General features: G+C 40.2%; 1 protein-coding gene across 1 annotated transcript; it reads right to left on the bottom strand.

The window, feature by feature from the left end:
* Positions 1-2,002: 2,002 nt before the first annotated feature.
* Positions 2,003-9,617, bottom strand: LOC107762463 (protein phosphatase 2C 29-like). Its single transcript, XM_016580827.2, has 4 exons — positions 7,140-9,617; positions 4,609-4,722; positions 3,953-4,217; positions 2,003-2,600 (listed from the first exon to the last, which is right to left on the bottom strand). Exons 1-4 carry the CDS (start codon positions 9,363-9,365, stop codon positions 2,476-2,478), a joined length of 2,730 nt encoding a protein of 909 aa, XP_016436313.2. The 5' UTR covers positions 9,366-9,617; the 3' UTR covers positions 2,003-2,475.
* Between the last annotated feature and the right edge of the window lie 12,603 nt (positions 9,618-22,220).

Genomic DNA, 22,220 nt, shown 5'->3' with positions numbered 1-22,220 from the left:
ACCATATTAATCTCTACAGTACCAAAAAGAATTACATTTGATGTAAAGAGGATTACACTGAACAACTACTTATTTTCGTTTATTAGAAAATGGACTTTCATTCATTATCATTAGTACACAGCGGAACTAAGAAAGAAAAATGCGCAACATTTCAAGGTAAAAATTGCACGGGGCACCCTATTTGGTCGCCTCCATTTAACCTAGACCCATTTTTTTTAAAATTTTTAACTTGTACCCACTTTTTAAATAACTTCAGCCCCTTTTCTCCTCTTGCTTCTTCTTCTTCGTTTTCTTCTTCTTCTTCTTTCTCTGCTGCTGTTGGTGCTAATATGGAACTTCAGTTCATGGGATGATTGCCATAAATATGGTAATATTTTTTTCTTTTTTGGGCAAAGGACTAACATTCTCATATAGTGCGCATAGTCTTTTTAATCTTAATCTCCTTACCAGTGCCTTTTAGTTTTCTTTTAGACAGTGAAATCATGATTTCTTCTCTTTTTCTTCTATTTGAGTCATATTACTGCAAATTCTGGAGTGATTTTTATTAGCAGATTCAAACTGTATTAGATTTTATATCGATAAGCAATGTTAATGAAGCATGATTTTCTCGTCAGCAGCTTTGACCACATTTGATTTTAGATTGATAGGCTTAGTTGATTTAGCATCACCAGTTCTAGAGCTGAAGTTCGACAATTACAAAACAAAAACTTCAATTCTAGAGCTAAAGTTCGTCAGTTACAAAAACAAAAACTTCAGCTCTAGAGCTGAAGTTCGTCAGTTACAAAAACAAAAACTTCAGCTCTAGAGCTGAAGTTCGCCAGTTACAAAACACTAGAGCTGAAGTTCGCCAGTTACAAAAATAAAAACTTCAGCACACTTGGTTCAGCACACTTGCTACTTCAGGTCCGTCTACTAGAATGCTGAAGTTTTATGTGATTGTCTTTGTTACTTCAGCCCCGTATGCTGAAGTTATGTGAAAAAACGGGTACGCTTGCAATTTGTTTTTGCAAAGCGGGCACAAGTTAAAACGTGACACAAAAAGCGGATATAGATGTAAATGCCCCCATTTCAAGGGGGAAGTGTACAGTTAGCCGCTAATTAGAGATATTTTTACTTTTTAGCCACTGTTTAAAATGTATTTACTTTTTAGCCAGTGCTTAATAAATTTTACCCGCCCGGAAGAAAATACCCATGTGCTACACATGGGTGTTGTGTAAATATTAAGGACATGATGTCCTTAACTTCATGAATGTTGTGTAAATATTAAGGACAAAGTGTCATGTATTTACACTTTACGTTGTCAAACTTTAGGACATCATGTCCTTAACTTCATATATACAGTGTAAATGTTAAGGACATGGCGTCCTTAACTTCATGTGCAGTGTAAATGTTAAGGACACCTCAGCATTAAAAATACTGGATAAAAACTAAATACCATGTTAAAAAGTGGCTATCCCACGCCATTTCTACGCATTTCAACGACGTCTCAGCATTAAGGGCGTGAGGGATCTAGCAGTTCTCTAATATGAGTTTCAACTTTCTTCCGAATTGAAGCATTTGGGAAATGGTCTACTACTTCAGCAGCAAACGAAAAGATCAAAGCTTTTTCTGGCAGTTTCAACGTCAACACCCCGGGCCCTGAAGTAAAACAGTTGGTCCTCGAGAGCATTTGACATCATCAGCGATGATTTGGAGATTAGGTTTGACATTCACAGTTGCTCGAGGCTCCAAAGGAGGCTCCGAGTAAGTTGTCCTGCACGGAGACGTGAAAACAATCTCTTTGCGTAAATGCAAGGAAAAATGCTGCTCAAGTATACACCGACGCTCGACTACCCCGCAGTAGCTGGTCATGGGATAAGCCCATATTCTACTATCAACAGATGTACCAAAAGGTGTAATCTTTTTTACACAAACAGGTTTGACAAGTACAAAACTGACTTTGATGGTAATAGGGGTGTGTGTGTGTGTTGCAAGAAATGAAGGAAATATTGACACTGCAATCAGCAAAAAAGTACGTGAAGTACCTTTCCCTTTACCAAGATAACTTTTACACAAGGGCTCAACAAGAATTCTCTCCTCTGTAAACCGCATTGGTGGGTATCCACCTCTAAAATACAGATAAATCGCCTAGAACTCAGAAACTAAGCCACCCACCTGTCACAATTACTTGATTTTGGCTCTAAAGAGTAGATGAGATGGGGGCAAAAAGAAAGAAAGAAAGAACTTAAAGAATGAAAATATCTATTTGCAAAATCTAAAAAGAAACTAAATGAAGATACCCTGTTTCTTTTCTAGGAGCAGTTGTGACTTCTGAGCAATCCCAGCTACAAAATTTCTACATTCACGAGCCTTGTCATATTTCTAGCACTAGTTATGGCATTTGTCAAGGGGATAACTGGAGCAAGTGAGCTTGAGCGACTGTCTGGTTCAAGAGATCAAAATTGCAGCGCACTATTACATGAAAATTGTAAAAACTCAGAGGTATTTCCCAGACGACTTCCAAATTCTTCCCTCAAGAGATACCACCATAACAGTAACATCATCATGGTACTTCCTACGATCTCCCTGGGGGATGTCCAACAATTCATGAAAATCCATTCCTGCAAGAAAACATTAACAATTCAATTGAAAAACATGTAATCTTCTGCATGCCACAACCCAAAACAAGTCATTTAGAGAGGCAATCATAAGAAACCATGAAATCAGACTCAGAAATCATATTTGACCTAAACCGCAAAAATACATAAAATGAAATGGTCGAGAAAAAAGATGCTACTAAATGAGAAACCAATGATTACTGTGGAGATGAAGCCAACGTATTTAGTAGTCCTTAAGTTTCAGAAAGTGATATGAAACCAATGACATCATCTGGAGTTGTTTAAAGGACTTTCTTTTAATTTAAGGATGCCCAGAATCCCCTAGTTTGGGATTGAGCCATAGTTGATTGATGTTAAACTTCAGCATCTAAGAGAAGAAAACAGCTTGACGATTCATCAGCTTCTAGATATTCAGACAGATCAGTTGGGAATCCCATGCCGCATCTTCTAGAAAACGAAGATTGACAACTTATCTTGAAATCCCTGAACAGCTATGCTATGAAATAAATCATCCACGTAATGTCTTGCCCTCTTTAGCAAGAGGATTATCGAGATCTTGACAATGTTATCTGATCTATCAATTTCTACACTTCATTAATACACCCAATCCACCAAGTGATCCAAAGAACTAGGTGTCAGAGCAATACATAGGTGCAATACATAAGGAGACATTTACCAAGGCTTTACATGGACACCTGCATAAAGGAATTACCAATTTGGTTGATGGATGAACTTGGGAATTTTTCACCCATGGAAAGGGTGGGTTATATTACCAATTTAGTGTAGTCTTTTACTAATGTTTCTTCCCCAAAAGAATAGACTTCCAAAATCCACAGACCCAAGTCAGAAGGTGAGGACTGAGGACTAGTACGATTCAATTAGAATAGAATGTACTATTCAGAGGCTTACAAATCTAACTAAATAGTGCAAAACAATATTCTTGACATAGGCTTTTCATAGTTATCAAATGTCAGAGCTAGTGCAGCAGCTTAAACGAGTAAATGACAAAGACGTTTCTCGTACCTCAAGACGTATCTTTGTTCCATCAGTTAAAGAGAAGTAGACATAAACAAACTAAGTTATGGCGGATAATCTGGTCATAAATCCAGAATAAGCAATTGTATGTTAATGTGTCTCAGACTCATAGCGGGTCCAATTTAGTGTTCCCACCTAATACAGAATTGGTCTAAATTGGAGAAAAAGAGAAAGATGATTGAGAGTAAAAAATCTGAAAATCTAAATGTAATTTCCTAGCAAAAATTAAGGGTGTGCGGCCACTTGAAAACGTAAAAAATCACCAAAACCGTAACTTTTTACCCTTAACTCTGCACAGAAAGACTAGACAGAATATATACCAGCTTTCTTGGCTGCACGGAATAAGAGCTCCTCAATAAGATGCTGAGCAGGATCCCCATCAGGGAATTTCTCCATGAAGTTCTCCACATGACAAACCACCTCTTGATTGCTCAAATATTGGTACAAGCCATCAGAGGATAGCACCAAAAACTGATCCTTAGGACAGAGTCTATGATGGCGCAGTGAAGGTTTACAAGATAAATAAGGAGCATCCCCAATGTACTCGTTCCGAAACATTTCTAGCAATGCATCATTCAATTTAGGCTGCACAGGCACATCTCAAAATATTAAGCGGATTGGCAACAAGCATGTCACAACAGGATATAAGTCTACAGCAACAATTCAACGTAGGATGTTCATTTAAATAATTAAACATGTGGCGAACTTTACATGTCCAGAGTAACTATAGGAAGAAACATATATTTCTGTACTAGATGGAATGCTAGGACTAAGAGTGCATGACATTCCATCTCCTAGAGATCCACAAAATTTCGGCCAAACCAGAAATAGAAACAGTCAAAGAGGGTCCTCTGATGCCATGCCACAATATCTAAAGCAAAACGAGACTCCGAATGTGCAGATGTGCAATTTGATGCAATTGCTTGAGATTTTGGGATGGGAAACCAGAATGGAGAAAGAAAAGCAAATGACAAACCTTTTTCAGGAAGCCCGCCCCAAAAGCGCGAGTGACCTTTAAACGACCTTTCACTCTATCATTAACAATGCAATTGCAGTCATCTGGGTGTTCATTCTTGATTCTAATAACTTCCTGGAAATTGTTATAAGAAACAAACTGTTTAATAACCTGACTGATTAAAATACAAATGTGAAAATGTGACAAGCAACAAACAATTAAAAATTACAGAATTCACAATGACAAATGTGACAGAAACTCAGAGCCAATTGCATTCATTGGTCAAACACACTTTACTAACAACAATGAGAAGTTGTAACTTGGTAGAACCGAAACAGACAACACGAGAATCATTAACCGTATCTGGCATGCAGAAATGGTTATGTCAGAGTAAAGAGTGAACAGAATTATGAGTGACAGCAATATAGGTGCTGTTACGGCTACTAGCTCATTCAACAACCAGCAAAATCAGTGAACTGCAATTAGTATTGGGGCAATTTAGATAGAAGAGGAAAAGATCAACTTGAATGTGCAGGCCTCAAATTGGAGCCACTATATATTATTTGTGCTCATCTAATGTCTTGATAAATAAGGCCCAACAAACACACGAGGCCTGAAGCCTTTCACAAATGTTACAAGAAAAAGAAGATATGTCAGGCATTTGTTTCACTTTTTCTTTTTACTTATCTACCTCATTATATTGTTTGAGTTTTGTTTTCCATGGAGTACAAAATCTGATGCATTGCATCGTCGCTAATGGAGAAAAATAAGAATATTCATCAAAGTTAGTAAATGTCTATTTGTACACTCACTGCTCAACAACAACAACATACCCAGTGTATTCCCACAAGTGGGGTCTGGGGAGGGTGGGGAGAGTAGAGTGTACGGAGACCTTACCCCTGCATTTGAAAGGCAGAGAGGCTGCTTCCGGCAGACTCACTGCTCAACAAGACATTAACATATAACTCCTCTGCCAGAAAAAGACTTAGGTACAACAGACGAGGGCAACTTTTCAATTGCCAAAAGGTCCTACGCTTAAGCTCAGTTAAAATCATTTTATCATGGTAGGAGTTGTCCATCAATCCCAATAGGCAACGTTTCTGCCAAATGATAATGTTGGACAGGAAACGGAAAAAAGAAAAAAAGGAAAGAAAAAGAGAACTCACTCACTTGAGGCATTCAGCAGTTTATCATATTCGTCTTCGTCCAATAATCCAAGACAAAATAATACAAAAAAAAAAAGGTTGATAGCATCACATCAATACATGAATTTTATAGCTGAAGGAAAACTGCAACCAGTATCCTACTACAAACAACAACATATATAGTATATTCCCACATGTGGGGTCTGAGGCAACTACAAAGTTACAAACAACAGTTTGCTTAAAAAATAGAGAGATGCAGGAATAAAAGAGCAGAATAAATGAAGCTGGAAGAAGTAGAAAACAAAAGAAAGATTCATCAATATATATCTCACCCCTCAAGTAGCTCCATCTAATACAGTGTTTACTACAAGTATAGAAGGCACCTAGTGTATAAGGAGCTATATTTGAGCAGTTATATTAGAAGCTTACAGGAAGCTTCCAAACCCATTATTTCTTTTAGATGAACAAGAGAATACCAGAGTCCAGACAAGGCAAATATATTGACAAAAATGGAGCTAAGGGAAATCAAATTATGAAGTTTCCTCATTGTCACTATTACACTAAAGAGCGGCAAAATTATACCTTCTAAGATATCCCTAACGACTTATGAACCACAAGTTTGGAACAGTATTGCACTCTATTTTAAGAAAGTTTTAAGATTAGAAGGCAATCAATATCGGAAAGGATCTGACTGCATTCCTGATCCACTCATAGAGATTAAGCACAAGTTCATGAAAATATGGAACACTCACATTAATTAAATTTGAAAGAGAGAGAGAGAGAGGCAACGAAAGAGATTTGGGCTTAAGGATCCTTCTTCAGACTAATGTCATTTATGCAAAAGTGAGTACAATGAGGAAGACCAAGCTTATGACTTGAAAGGAATAACAGATTATAGGAAAAGGAACCATTTGAGAGGGTCAAACTATCGCAAATGCTGAACTGTTTCTAAGAACCTGCCTATACCAGCTAAATGCTGCCAACCCAAATTTAATGGTTCAATACACTGTGACCAAAGATTCAAAGCACCAGACCTACAGAAAAACCAGTTTGGCAGGCACATATATGATACAGCTCTGCATATAATTAAAGCAAGAAACTGACTTTGAGCCTTTGAGGCCTCTTTGCTTCAGAGGCTTTTATTTTGGAAATTATATCCCAATAAATTTCATAACCTACTAAAGTCGTCTTAGATCAGAAAAGCCAATGATGAGCACAAGGGCCATCATATTTTGGAGCACCAGATAAAGGAAACAACTCTAATATACATGAATTCATCATTCTGAAGCTTTGTAATTCTTACAGAGTAAAGTAATTATGTACTCCAGTACTTAGCAGAATGTCATAACTCATAAATCAATTAAACTTCAAACATGGAAGGAAACACCGGAAACCGAGGAACCTTACTTCTTCAATGCTAGTGCTGTGATCAGTTGACAATTGCAAGGCAGTCAGCTTCATAGCTTGAATAGGTATCTCATTCGTCGCCTTATTTTCCTCATCACCGGGAACTACAGGTTCTTCAGCAATGCCCTCAACGGCCAACTCGCAATTGCCTGGAACTACTGATTCTGAACTAGAACTAACCACCTCAGACTCGTACTGAGCCACAATAGCACGACTATCTCCCACATTCATTACATACACATCTTCATCTCTCATCAAAGCAACCAACAAACAAGAACCCATTAATGCAAGCTCAGGGTACCGATCAAGAACTTTATCTGTCATATCCAAGTATGCGAGCTCAGTGATTTCGAGAGCTCTTGACATTGCTCTCAAAACCAACTCATGATCAACCGGACCCACCTTACGCTTCCTTTCACTTCTATCAATCCTTTCCTCCACTCTATTCTCCCCTACTTCAACCTTCTTTTTAGCTTGCAATCCGAATCTCCATGGGAATAACCTGTTACTCTCTTTGTGCTTATTAATTGACAAACCATGTTTCAACTTCGACAACAGTAACGACCTCCTATTAACCGCTGAACCTGCACTATTTACACTTAATGCATCATCTACCGAAAATGCAAATCTCTCCGAACCTGAAAGATCAAGACCATCCTCTGTCTCATCTTCTGCTAAAAATTCCCACAATCTCCTCCTCCTAACCTCTATCTCCCCTGATTGAAATGTCACTCTCTTTTCAGACCCTCTATCCATCTGTTCCAAATTAACCTCATTTTCACCTTCTTCTACTCCCTTATCTCCCCTACTCGTGGCATCAGGTGCTCGATTCGAATCTGGCTTGTTCGAGTCCTCACCAATCGCTTCATTTTCCGACCCTTTATCTAGCTGCTCCAAATTAACCTCATTTTCACCTTCTTCTACTCCCCTTTCTCCCCTACTCGTCGACTTAGCTGCTCGATTTGAATTTGGTTTGTTTGAGACCTCAATGATCACTTCATTTTCCGATCCTTTATCTAGCTGCTCCAAATTAACCTCATTTTCACCCTCTTCTACTCCCCTAGCCCCCCTACTTATGGCCTTAGGTCCTCGATTCCAATGTGGCTTGTTCGACTCCTCACCAATCACTTCATTTTCTATATTTGCATTTTCTGATTGAAATATCACCTTCTTTTCACACCTTTTATCCATCTGATCCAAATTAACCTCATTCTCAGCTTCTTCTACTCCCCTACCCCCGCTACTCATCTCCTTATTCACTCGATTCGAATTAGCTTCATTCGAGTCCTCAATGATCACTTCATTTTCTATATTTGCATTTTTTTTGCTTTCTTGGTTATTATTACTAATACTAGTATCTTCACTATCCCAAAACAAACCCTCTAATTCTTTGTTCATTGCTTTGTACAGATTACTCATCAAGAATTCAGGTGCATCAGGTCCATTAAACCCATCATAAATCCCAACAAACAGCCATCCATGTTCTTCACATACAACCACATGTACACGATCCTCCCCTGCTTTTCCTAATGCCCATTCAACATTCACATTATTACGCAAATGCCATCCATTATAATCACGTGTACAGTTAATTTCCTTTTTACCTGTGAAGTAGTTTCTCACTGGCACCACCCACGGCCGTCTAAAGGCTTTTTTAATTCCATTAATGCCCTTCAACTTTCTCTTTTTTACATAAATGCCATCACCACCCAACGGAGCTGAGAATGGAACGGCGGAATCTAGTGGACCGGATAGAGCTCCTCGCTCGATCGGACCGGACATGAAGAAAGCCCTCTCTCTTTCCATTGTACCAGCCGGTTCGTTGCTTAAACCGGTTCGAGGAACCGGTTGAAGAGGTAAAGCACTAAAGGACGACGTACTTTCAAAACCATTCACAACACTACCAGTACCATCGTCGTAAATATTATCAAGTTGGAGGACCGATCGGGGAGTACAGGTATTTGCACTAACAGAAGCACCTGAAATCGCTCTGAATCCGGTTTCGGTCCTTAACGGAGCCGCTTCATTATCGAACCGGAGTGACTGAGAAGGCGAAATGAACCGGTCCGAGTTTGTCGGAGAGAGAGCGAACCGGGCGGATGACCTAACGTAGCAGAAGGAATGACCTAGGGTTTCGTCGAGCGGTTCGCTGCCCGTGAATATTACCTCCGGTTCAGTCCGGTTCACCACCGCCGGGTTGGTAAAACACGAAAAACCGCCTCCCATTTCACGTTCTATTCATTTCATACCCCCCCTCCCCAACAGTAACCACTGTTATATGTATATATCTCTTCTCTATAAAAGCAGAGTTACACAGAGAGGCAAAAGAAAAAGTTGTTTGAATTTGTTGGGTTTGTTGTGAAAGAAAGTGAAACATAGAGAGAGAAGAAACAAATATTTCTAGAGAGAGAGAGAATGGAGGAATCTATTTTGTAATGTTTTTTGCGGGCTAATGAATTTTTTGGAAAACGAAAGAATGAAATAGAGAAGACTACTCGTATAGTTTCTTAATTTCTAGAAAGATGCTAAGGGGAGTGCTTGGAGCAACAATAAACTACATATATACCTCAGACCCAAGACTGATATTATAATTGCCCGTGCAATATGATCGTCGATGGACTTTGCCAAGGCTTTCGATCTAGTCATTGCAAAATCGAGTTTTACGAAGCGGGATGAACAATTGGTTACTTACCAAAGTTTGGTGGCGAAGACTCAGATTGACTATCTCCTCCTCAGGAGATGCGACAGAAGGTTGTGCGAGGACTGCAAGGTTATCCCAGGTGAGACCCTCTCTACGCAGCATAGGCTTTTGGTGATGGACATTTGTATTAGGATAAGGAGGAAGAAGAGGTCAGTACAAGGACGCCCCAGGATTAGGTGGGGCACCTTAACTAAGGATAAAGCTAAAGAGTTGGAAGGAAGGTTATCGGCAATGGGAGCTTGGAGAAGTAGTGGGGACGCAAACACAATGTGGTCGACGACGGCGGACTGTATAAGAAAGGCGGCGAGAGAGGTGTTAGGGATATCTACGGGCCACAATGGTGGACACAAAGGAGATTGGTGGTGGAATGCGGTTGTCCAAGGTAAAGTGGAAGCAAAAAAGGCGGCTTACCTAAGGTTAGTAGGGAGCACTGACGAGGAGGAGAAGAGAGAGAACAGTCAAAGGTATAAGGTAGCTAGGAAGGAGGCGAAGATGGCAGTGACGGAGGCTAAGACGACAGCTTTTGCTCGTCTGTATGAGGAACTAAGGAACAAAGGTGGGGAGAAGAAGTTATTCCGACTCGCTAAGGCGAGAGAGAGGACAACTCGGGATCTGGACCAAGTGAGGTGCATAAAAGATGATGACGGCAAAGTTTTGATGGGAGATGACCAGATTAAGAGGAGGTGGCAGACCTACTTTCATAAACTTCTAAGTGAAGAAGGGGATCAGGATATTATACTTGGGGAATCGAGGAATGCCGACAGTCACCATGAATTAAGTAATTGTAGGGACATTGAGATCGATGAAGTCATGGAGGCAATGCGTAAGATGAGAAGGGGCAGAGCTACCGGGCCAGACGAAATTCCGGTTGAACTGTGGAGGTGTGTGGGTAGAGCAGGCTTGGAATGACTTACTGCATTGTTTAGTGTTATATTCAAGACTAATAGAATGCCTGAAGAGTGGAGGTGGAGTACAATGGTCCCGTTGTATAAGAACAAAGGTGATGTCCAGAGCTGTAACAACTATAGGGGCATCAAATTACTAAGTCATACCATGAAAGTTTGGGAGAGAGTGGTAGAAATGAGAGTGCGAAGGACGGTGTCTATTTCAGACAACCAGTTCGGGTTCATGCCGGGACGATCTACCACAGAAGCTATCCACCTTATTAGGAGGATGGTGGAACAGTACAGGGATAGGAAGAAGGATCTTCACATGGTGTTTATTGATTTGGAGAAAGCGTACGATAAGGTTCCTAGGGAGGTCTTATGGAGCTGCTTAGAGGATAAAGGGGTCCCGATTGACTATATTAGGGTGATTAAAGACATGTATGATGGAGCTAAGACTCGGGTTAGGACAGTAGGAGGCGACTCTGAACATTTTCCAGTTATTACGGGGTTGCACCAAGGGTCTGCGCTCAGCCCATTCCTATTTGCCCTGGTGATGGATGCACTGACTCATCATATTCAAGGGGAGGTTCCATGGTGCATGCTATTTGCTGATGACATTATTCTAATTGACGAGACAAGAGGCGGCGTCAACGAGAGGCCAGAGATTTGGAGACATGCTCTTGAGTCTAAAGGTTTCAAGTTGAGTAAGACGAAGACTGAATACCTCGAGTGCAAATTTGGAGTTGAGCCGATGGAAGCGGGAGTTGAACTGAGGCTTGACTCTCAAGTCATTCCCAAGAGAGGTAGTTTCAAGTACCTTGGATTGGTTATTCAGGGGATCGGGGAAATTGACGAGGATGTCACACACCGTATAGGGGTGGGGTGGATGAAGTGGAGGTTAGCGTCGGGAGTCTTGTGTGACAAGAAAGTGCCATCGTTACTAAAAGGTAAGTTTTATAGAGCAGTGGTTAGGCCTGCCATGTTGTATGGGACTGAATGTTGGCCGGCAAAGAACTCACACATCCAGAAGATGAAAGTAGCAGAGATGAGGATGTTGAGGTGGATGTGCGGGCATACAAGGATGGATAAGATTAGGAATGAAGATATTCGAGAGAAGGTGGGTGTGGCCCCCATGGAGGACAAGATGCGGGAAGTAAGACTCAGATGGTTCGGGCACATTCAGAGGAGGAGCACTGATGCACCGGTGAGGAGGTGTGAGCGACTGGCTGTAGTGGGCACGCGGAGAGGTAGAGGAAGACCTAAGAAGTATTGGGGAGAGGTTATCAGACAGGACATTGCGCGACTTAGGATTACTAAGGACATGACCCTTGATAGGGAAGTATGGAGGTCGAGCATTAAGGTTGTAGGTTAGGGGAGAGTGTGAATATTTCTACAGCACAATAGAGTGAGACTATCCAGTTAGGAGTTAGACTAGGAATGTCATTGGTCGTCTATTGATGCAGGGCTTTACCTTCTAGTTGTAATATACCAGCCATCTATTTCATATTTCGTATTTCGTATTCTGTATTTCATATTTCATATCTCTTATATATTGTTGTTATTTTATTACGCATTTTTATGTTACTAATATATCATCTCCTATTGTTTTTTTAGCCGAGGGTCTCCTGGAAACAGCCTCTCTACCCTTCGGGATAGAGGTAAGGTCTGCGTACATATTACCCTCCCCAGACCTCACTTGTGGGATTATACTGGGTCGTTGTTGTTGTTGTTTTTGATGGTGTATAAGATAAAATATGTTCATATTTAATGATCGTATGGGAAAGTAACACATGGAGACAAAGACAGAAGGCAGTCAAACCCAAAGGAAATGACCTCACTTGTCATCGGAAAGAATGGTATTCATAAAGACGAAATAAATGCTTGTCATCCGGTAGCATTCAATGAAAAATATTCGACAACATTAAGTGCATGATCCGTTAGAGAATATGGCATTCACTGTCTACCGTTACACATTCTTCAATGACACTCATAATTGTCATTTAAGAGGAGCTTGATCCTAGGATCTTGTTCCTTAGGTGTATCTATAAATAGTGAACTCTACCGTCATTGTAGAGAGGGGATTTTTCTGATAAGCATATGCTATATTCTACCAAAAGCTCAATAATACTTTACTTTTCCTGCTTATTTGCATTGTTCTTACTGACTCTGGTAGCTCTGCGCCTGGAACTAAAATATCTGCCATTTATTTCAATTTCAAGGCCAATTCTTATATTCTTGTCTAATTCATCTGTTATTTTAGGATCAAATTAATTCACTTGTCTATAAACCATGTATAAATTCAACTATACCGTTTTGCGGGTAAACAGTTTGGTGCACACCGTGAGACAGTTGTGTAATTGAATTGATCCATGCATCTAATACTGACTTGTCTGATTCTTTGTTCTTATCAAAATCATTAAAAATGGTAGATAATGGTGTTACAACACACAACATTGAGTTCCAAGGAAATCAGCTGAAGATTCCATCAGCGATACCCGCAATAAGGGGAGCGAGGCCACGCTGGTCCACGGCAGCCGATATCCGCGACATGTTTGGGAGGCGACTCCTGATTATGCTGAAGAAGAGCACGTTGTAGAAATAGTGAGGATCTTAAAGGAGCAATAGGAGGCCATAATATGTCATCCCACACTGCAGGATCAGGTTATGACGGAATTAAAGCAAGCGTTATTGGGTGTATCCAATAATGAGAATGGACAAGGTGCAATTTCTCTCGGTGCTCCCCCAAATCAGACAATGCAAAGGGTCGATAAAAACACCCCAAGGGGAAAAGTCGGCTTTAACAAGGCTGGGAGGAACGGTGGCGGTTCGGGCAGCAACAATGAAAATGATCCATTTAAAGCCGAACTCATGCGATTTATGAGGTAAATAAACGCCCGAATGGGTCAAATTTCGGGCGCACCACAGTGCTAAAAGGGCCGTACTCAAAGAAGTACACACAATTGCAGTTCAAGCCAAGCGTGACACTAGAATTGATTTCGAAGCGGTTTAAAATGCCAGACGTGCCAAAGTATGATGGGACTTCAGATCCTCAGGAGTACATCACCACCTATGCTATGATGGTGAAGGGGAATGATTTAGCTCCCCACGAGATTGAGCCGGTCTTACTGAAGAAATTTGGGAGACCCTTACGAAGGGAGCCCTAACATGGTATTTGCTCTTGCTTGAGCACTCCATTGACTCCTTCGAGATGCTTGCGGACTCTTTCAACAAAGCCTATGCCGGGGCCAAAAAGGTACAAGTTCGAAAGGCCGACATATTTAGGATTGCACAAGGAGATTCCGAGTTGCGGTGGGAGTTTGTAACTAGATTCCGGAAGGAAATGATATTACTACCGGCAGTACCGAACGAATGGGCGGCTGAAGCATTTACTAAAGGTCTGAACTCGAGAAGTTTCGACGCTTCCCGGAAGTTAAAAGAAAGTTTTCTCAAGTTCCAGGCAACAACTTGGGCGGATGTTCACAACTGGTACAAATCTAAGATAAAAATTGAAGATGATCAGCTCGGTTTCCCAGCGTCATCCGAGGGTCGGGTCCGGGAGAAAAATAAAGAGAAATAAAAAGATGATTTCGACATAGATCGACAATCTTCAAAAGGTTAGTTTTTACCCTCTAAATGGGCCGAAAGATGCGGCAGAGGTTTTCGGTCAGCAGACAGATTCGCTACTGATCGGAAAACTGATCGCCATCGAAATGACAAATCGTTGCAGAACAAGGAAACAACAGATTCTTCTTACCCGGGGTTTTTCGAATACAACTTCAACTTCAACGTATCGGAGTTGGTATTAGTTTTGAGGAGCATTAAAGAAGCACGATTCTCGAGGCCAATAAGATCTGATCCCAGTCAAAGGGATCCTAATTTGTTGTGTGAATACCACATGACAAACGGTCATCGAACTAGGGACTGTCGGCATCTGCACGAAGAGGTGGCAACATTGCTAAATAACGGATATCTTAGGGAATTTTTAAGTGACCAGGCTAAAAACAACTACGGTTACATTATTTTGAGGGAACGAGATTAATGGGGTTACATTCTCAGCGAAAAAAAGACGAAGGCGTCAGTAACCCACAACAAAAGACTAGGGAAGTCGCTGAAGACGATTGCTTTCGCGGTAGAAGACGCATATGGGTTGCTACTACCACACAACGATGCGTTGGTAATTTCTTTAAATGTTTTAGATTTTAAAATTAAACGTGTTTTGATGGACCAAGGGAGTTCAACCAACATCATACAATGGAGGGTATTGGGGCAAGCCAAGCTCATCGGAAGCATCATTTCAGCCACAAAACTCTTTGTCGGGTTCAGCCTAGCAAGTGTGACAATCCGAGAAGAGATCCTGCTGCCCACGAATGCCGAAGGGGTGATGAAGACGACCCTTTTTGAGGTGGTGGATGGCGATATGGGTTACAAAATAATCCTGGGGAGACCATGGATACACGAGATGAAGGTAGTGCCCTCAACATATCATTAGTTGCTAAAATTCCCAACTCCCGAGGGGGTTAAACAAATAAGAGGCGACCAACCGACAATGAGAGAAATGAATGCAATCTCAGTTTCTAGTAGCAAAGGGAAGGAGTGTGCGACATAGCAATTACAGGAACCGGCGCATGCTCCCAAGCCAAGCGAAGCTAACCAGGGGGAGGAGTCGTCAGAATCTTATCAGGTATGGAGATATTTTCAGGTACCAAAAGAAAACGGACGCAACAAAGTCCACAGGGAAGAACTTGAACAAGTCGCATAGTTTGAAAAGTTCCTAGAAAGTAAGTTTCACTTGGGGACAGGACTGCATCCCGAACTCAGGTCAGATTTATTGAATTCCTTAAATTTAACGTCGATTGTTTTGCGTGGTCGCATGCGGATATGGCAGGTATCCCGCCAGAAATGGCTGTACACAAGCTAAGCTTGGATCCCAACATCCCTCCGATAAGACAGAAAAAACGTCCTATTGCCGAGCTCAGAAATAAATTTGTCAAAGAAGAGTAATTTGCTTGCTTGATATTGGTTCAATCCAAGAGGTAAAGTATCTTGACTAACTAGCTAACATAGTAGTAGTTCCAAAGAAGAATAATAAATTTCGCATGTGTGTAGACTTTAAGGACTTAAATAAGGCGTGCCCAAAAGACTCGTTCCCATTGCCAATCATTGATCAAATGATTGATGCAACAGTAGGGCATGATGTAATGAGTTTTGTAGACATGTGGTTTTTGACCCTCCCCAAGATTTTTTATTTTTTAGCGTAAAATATTTAGTTTAGGCCTAATATCGATATATCAACTAATTTTTGACTCTTTTACTTTATTTTATCACAAGAAAATGAAAATTACAAAAAAATAGTTTCATTAATGTTTTGTAGTCATTTTTAATCTTGAAAAAATACCCAAAATAGTTTTGTTTTAACGGTCAGTCTTATTTTAATAGTTATTTTTACTTAAGTAGGATTAATTAGTAAATGATGTAATATTTTTGGTCTTGTTCACGGAGAAAGAATAAAATTTAGGCTCAAACAACCCATTTTTAGGCCTAATTTTCGGATCTAGCCCATAACAACCCAAGCCCAATACCGCTAAAACCCTAGGCTTAGACCTAAAAAAGAACCCTAGACCTAAAATGAGAGACTACAGCCGTTATTCTAAAATTTTGGACCCCAAAAACATGGAGCTCCTTTTTCATCTTCTTGAACAAAAAACGCCTAAGACCAAAAAGTTTCAGCCGCAATACATAACCTAATAGACCCCTCCCCATCTGAATTTGATCTTCTTCTTCATTGGGATACAAGACAAAACCCTAGGAGCCTAAGGAGATGAAAAAAAAGTTGCAGCAGCAACCATAAACACAAAAAACCTAATGCTTGATGGTCTTCCTTAAAAACAAAACCCTAGCGACCAAACAGATCCAGCTGTCCTCTTCTCCAAGCAGCACCCGTCTCCCTCACCAACTCATTCCTCTCATGGTGACGCTGCCAGCAACAGAACAAAGACGAGCTCGCCGGAAAACAAGCTGAAAAGACCACCAGCGGCTCCTTATCCACCTCATCAACCAACGACCTTTCAGCCTTTTCTTCTTCTTTGAACCTAGATACACACAGCCGCATACTCGTCTTCTTCGGCACTCCCTCAACAGCATCACACGCACACATACGAATAGAGGCGGAAAAGGAAGGTTTAAAAAATCATTAATCTTCTTCTCTCTTTTGGTTTCGTTTCTGTGAACAATCAGAAAAGGAAAATGCTTCGTTTAAGTCATAGATAGCGCCCATATTTTTTCCAGACAACTAAAAAATATCCCGCATTTTTCATCTTACAGTTGGGGTCTGTTTCAAGTTTATGGAACTCGATTGAGTCCAGCCTTTGTTTCCGGTTTCCCTGCTGAGTTCTGCTCGAGATTCAGGTTCGAGGTGTTGTCCGAGTTTAAGGTCGTGAACAGTGACTAAAATATGGGTTTGAATCCGTGTTTGGTTGAATTTTCGGGGCCAATTCGAGTTTCTATTCGCGGTTCATTGCATTTTTGAGTTTAAAACAATGAAACATCCAATTTTTCGGCTATGTTGAGGTCCAATTCTATCATCCTCCATCCGTTTTATTCAAGCCTAATATTAAATGTTTGTTTGGTGATATGACTCCTTTGTTTGTGTAATTGTTTCTCCGTAGTTTCGAATTTGCTTGCTTATTTATCTGCTCAGATGTTACTCGAATTGGTTATAGCTGAACATGATTTTGTCACAATATAGAAAGTGGGTTGTTATTCATCAACTGAACTACGTCAAATTAGATTAAAGGGTCTCGGGTGTGCATTTCATGTGACCCTACTGTAATTTCGAATAATAATAATAAGATAAATATGTTATAAATCCGGGTGTACATTTCATGTGACCCGACTTCAATTTTCAATAATGTTAAAAAAATAAACATGTCGTGAACCCCGGGTGCATTTCATGTAGCGTGGTTTACAATGTGTTTTCAAAAACAATCATGAATTTTCCCAAAAAAACATTAAAAGCGGTTAGAAAGTTAAAAATGCACATAGGTTTAAAATGTGTTATTAATCAGATAATTAGGCCAATATAATAGTTGAGCGACCGTGCTAGAACCATGGAACCTGGGAATGCCTAACACCTTCTCCCGTGTTAATAAAATTCCTTGCCCGGATTTCTGTGTTCGCAAACCATAATTAGAGTTAAACCTTCCTCGATGCTAGATTTTAAACCGGTGACTTGAGACACCAATAAACTATCCCAAGTGGCGACTCTGATTTTTATATGAATAATCCCGTTTCGATTGTCACTTAAATTGAAAAAAAAAACTTATATCCCTTCCGAGGGTAGGAAAAAGGAGGTGTGACAGCTCTGGCGACTCTGCTGGGGACAAGAAATCAGAACTTCTGGTTCAGGGTTCAAGAATTCGAGCTTAGAATAACTGTTATAGTTGGATTTTATTTATTATCTGATTTTTATATGTTTGAGCCTAATGTGCTAATTACTGCTTTTTACCGCTTTGATATTGTTTGGACTGTATATAAATTGTTATGAAACCCTCCTCTCTCTGAGTCTTCTAAATCATCTGAGAAGTGTGCACTTCGTGTGACTTCTTTTCTGTTAGAGTCATATTCCAATTTTAGAATGAGGTTCGGACAAGTTGCAAAGCCGGTGAAACTTATGTATTCCCGGTACGCTTCCCCCCTCCCCCCGGCTCGAGTTGTCCGCTTGGGTAAGCCAGGTCTATAACACAACCCCAGGTTGAGCCTAGAATAACATAACCTCATGCCGGATCCCTAGTAGGAACGTTATTTGCATCATGTGCATTTGACTTAGGGGACTCGACACAGGGGTTGGGTCCGTCTAAGACATGTGTACCTAGAAATAAAAGACCATTTTGATGCATCTTATGTGCTACATGTTGCAATCTTCAAGGGTAAAAAAGATCATTTGGCGGACCAATGATGGTTGAGAGTAAATGAGAAAGAAAAGAGAGTGAAGTGTGAAAATAAAGCAAGTAGGGCCCAATTATGTTTTTCTTTCACATTTTTTTTAAGAAAAATACAAACAAAAAAATCCATAAAGATTTTGCATTTTCCATCATTTTCCAAAAAAAAATCAAAAAAAGGAAAAAGAAAAAAATCCAAAAAGAGTTTACATGTTTATAATTTTTCAAAAAAGACAAAAAATATATTTTTTCTAAATTAGTTGTTTTTTTTAATTTTCGCCTGTATCCAATCTTTCCGAACTACGCGAACCTGATTCTCGTCTCTCGAAGCGTGATACGTAGGCAATCCACATAGGGTTCGGTCTTTCTAGTAAGTCTTATGTTCTTGATTTCGCGGGGTCTTGGCTAAATCTTGCATGTCTAGCCACTTTTGGCCACATCGGCCATTTTGCAAAATATGACTATTTTCGCAAAGTGGTTTATTTAATTGTGTCTGGAGAGTCTTTATTCCACAATTAGGTGTCTCTTTACTTTAAGGCCCATCCTTGTCAAATTTGCGTGTCTAGCCGTTTTTTGGCCACATCGGCCATTGTTGCAAATGTGGTCATATTCGCAAAAATGGTTCAGTGACCCATGTTTTAGAGTTCTAAGTTCACAACAAGGTGTTCTCTCTGTTTAAGGTCCATTGTGTTGAATTTGCATGCTTAGCCATTTTTGTCCACATAGACCATTTCTATAAAATGGGTCATTTCTGCAAAGTAATTTTTCCATGCCTTAGAGGTCACTTTTGTCGAGTTTGCACTCCTAGCCACCTTTTGTCCACTTCAGGCATTTTGCAAAAATAGCCTCAATCATGTCTTGCATGCGTCCAATAAAGAGTGTTATTCTCTCACATAGCGTTCTAAGTCTTTAACTCTACTTGGTTTTAGTTTTTCATACAGGTGTGGATCTACTTACCGGAGATTGAGCATGACAGATACCCCGAGACCATCCAGTCAGGACCGCTGCATCCAGGAGTTGCTTAAGGATATTTTTTTTATGTTTTGAGTCTGTTTTTTTATGTGTTATCTTGTAATTTTTAGTCATGTTCAGTAGTACTGATTCTTTTAGTTGGTGTCAGAGTTTGTTGCAGTATAGTTGAGTTTGTCAAGTCTTCCATTATTATATTTCCTATTTTATATTTGAAAATCGAAAAGAGTTGTAAATGAAAAATCCAAAAAAGATTTTTATTTTTAGTTTAATTTATCCATTACTTTTCCCGAACTACGCAAAGATCTGATTCATGCGACGTCATGGTACGTAGGCAATCTACATAGAGTTCGATCGAATCATTTTTTTATTTATTAAAAGAAAAAAAGGAAAAAAGAAAAACAGATAAAATTATGGGATGTGAGAAATAAGAGGAAAAGAAAGAGTGATATTTAGAAGAAAAAAAAGGAAGGAAAATGAGCAAGCCAAGAAATACTAGAAAAGAAAGAAAAGAGAAGATTGAAATGAACAAAATTGGGATGATGCCAAGTGGCCTTGTAACCCTCGAATTCATTCTAGATTCGTTAATTGTTGCTAGGTGCATTGTTGGCAATGCGATATTTTTAGATGTTAAATGCCCTAATGCTAACAGGATGACCCCATTTTGTTCCTTTTGTTATCTTCATTGAGCAGAAGGGTGGTTGGTTTGTGGTTTTTAAGTAACTCATCCATACAAAACAAGGTCAAAGAGCAAGGTAGCGATGCTAGCAAAGACTTGGACACAGGGGTTATTGATCCGTCTAAGGGAATTGTTGAATCAGAATCTGAGTTGAAAGAAGAGGTCTTAAGGTTGAAAGGACAAATGACCGAAATATACCAAGCCTGGATTAGTGGGCGTCCTCCACCATCAGTTTCCACTAACTACACTGAAAACCTTGTCACCATTCCTCCACTGTCACAAGTCCAGGATATCTCCCCATAACCTTTTCACACTCCACCCCCCAGAACCACCTCATATCCCGCTCCTTTTGACCACTCATGTTTTTGTGGCTCATCCACCTGGTATTTTTCTTCGATTATCTAGCGAGAATGTGTTCAAAATCTCCGATGCTCAACATTTTTCTCGAGAACCAATTTTCAAGGTCTCGAGTCCATACTTTTACGCTCCTCATTTTGAGCCTCCTGGTGAGACTGCAAAGCCTGCTAAGACAGTGGAGCACGATGAGATATCCAGGAAGTTGAAAGGGTTTAAGATGCCAAAGTTTAATTTGTATGATGGGCGTGGAGATCCAGTAGCCCATCTGAGGGGTTATTGTAGTGAAATAAGAAGTGTTGGCGGGAAATATGAGTTGATGATGGCGTATTTCAGTGAGAGCCTGACTGGGGCAGCTTTGGAATGTCATACTCGTCAAGATGTTGGTAAGTGGCATATATGAGATGACATGGTACAATATAGACATTGTCCCAGACCGCTCCTCCCTATCTCAGATGGAAAAGAAACCCAAGGAAAGTTTTAGGGAGTTTTGGCTCAGATGGAACGAACAAGTTGCTCAAGTCAGTCCTCCGATTGATAGAAAAGATGTTGATGAGTCCCGCCAAAGACGAGATCTAGTGGGTAGTCCTGCTAAACTCTTTCACCCTCAATACTGACCCCATGAACATCCCCAAACTCCACATAATCCACCCAGTATTATCCTTCGATCAATATCCGGCCACCTGTCCAACCACTAGGTCACTCCAACAGGCGAGCACGAGCACCGCAAAAGCTTCACCAAGCCTCCACAAAATTTTCAAGTTCCCTATAACCCACATTTAAGCCAAGGGTGTAGAAGAGAACAAAGGTTGAAAGATAATTTTACACCAATAGGAGAGTCCTATGCAAGCTTGTTTGAGAAATTAAAGCACTACGACATAATTGCACTTATTCCTCTAAATTATATAGACCCACGTGCGAGAAGCTTTGATCATGCTAAAAGATGTGAATACCATTCCAATGCCCAGGGGCACAATGTTGAAAATTGTCGTGTTTTGAAAAAGGAAATAGAAAGAATGATTCAAGAAGGAATAATTGTGGTCCAAGGCAGTAATACCCCAAGTGTCACACATAATCCTCTACAGGTATATGACAACGCACAAATTGTTGGGATGGTTTGCAATGATGAAGGGTTGGTCAAAGGAGTCAATGAGCCACTTGGTGAAGACAATGTGATTGAAGTTGGTGAAGGTCCCAGTAATATTGATGTAGAACTCAGTGACTAAGATGCCGAGCTTGGTAACTGGAAAGACGCTCCTCTCTTGGCTAGCCAACGAGGAGTCTTGGTGGTTCATTTTGTTGTCATTTTTGTTGTTCGGGTTATTTCAGGGTTGTAATCCGGATATTGTCTTGTGACTCAAACCCTTCTATCCTTTTATTTGCCTAGTTCATTTAGTCGTAGTACCCCTTTTAGTGTTATTTAAGTTTTTCCAGGGTCATAACCCCAATGTGTTTTGTTTGTTTTGTTGTTCAAACCTTTTCATCGTCTGTCTAATGCAATTATCTATTTTCTGTTATTTCTAGTCATTTTTGTTCAGTTCTCTTTTCCTTTTA

Source organism: Nicotiana tabacum, chromosome 5, assembly GCF_000715075.1.
Source record: "Nicotiana tabacum cultivar K326 chromosome 5, ASM71507v2, whole genome shotgun sequence".
NCBI classification, from domain to species: domain Eukaryota; kingdom Viridiplantae; phylum Streptophyta; class Magnoliopsida; order Solanales; family Solanaceae; genus Nicotiana; species Nicotiana tabacum.
This window is presented reverse-complemented; position numbering and strand designations above follow the sequence as displayed.

Bases quoted from the DNA above. Each gene is read 5' to 3' on its own strand.
- LOC107762463 (XM_016580827.2), bottom strand. From the start codon at position 9,365: ATGGGAGGCGGTTTTTCGTGTTTTACCAACCCGGCGGTGGTGAACCGG. The intron at 4,218-4,608 runs GTTTGTCATTTG...GTGCCTGTGCAG, and splicing joins GGGCGGGCTTCCTGAAAAAG to CCTAAATTGAATGATGCATT. The intron at 2,601-3,952 runs GTATATATTCTG...GTTTTCTTGCAG, and splicing joins CCGTGCAGCCAAGAAAGCTG to GAATGGATTTTCATGAATTG.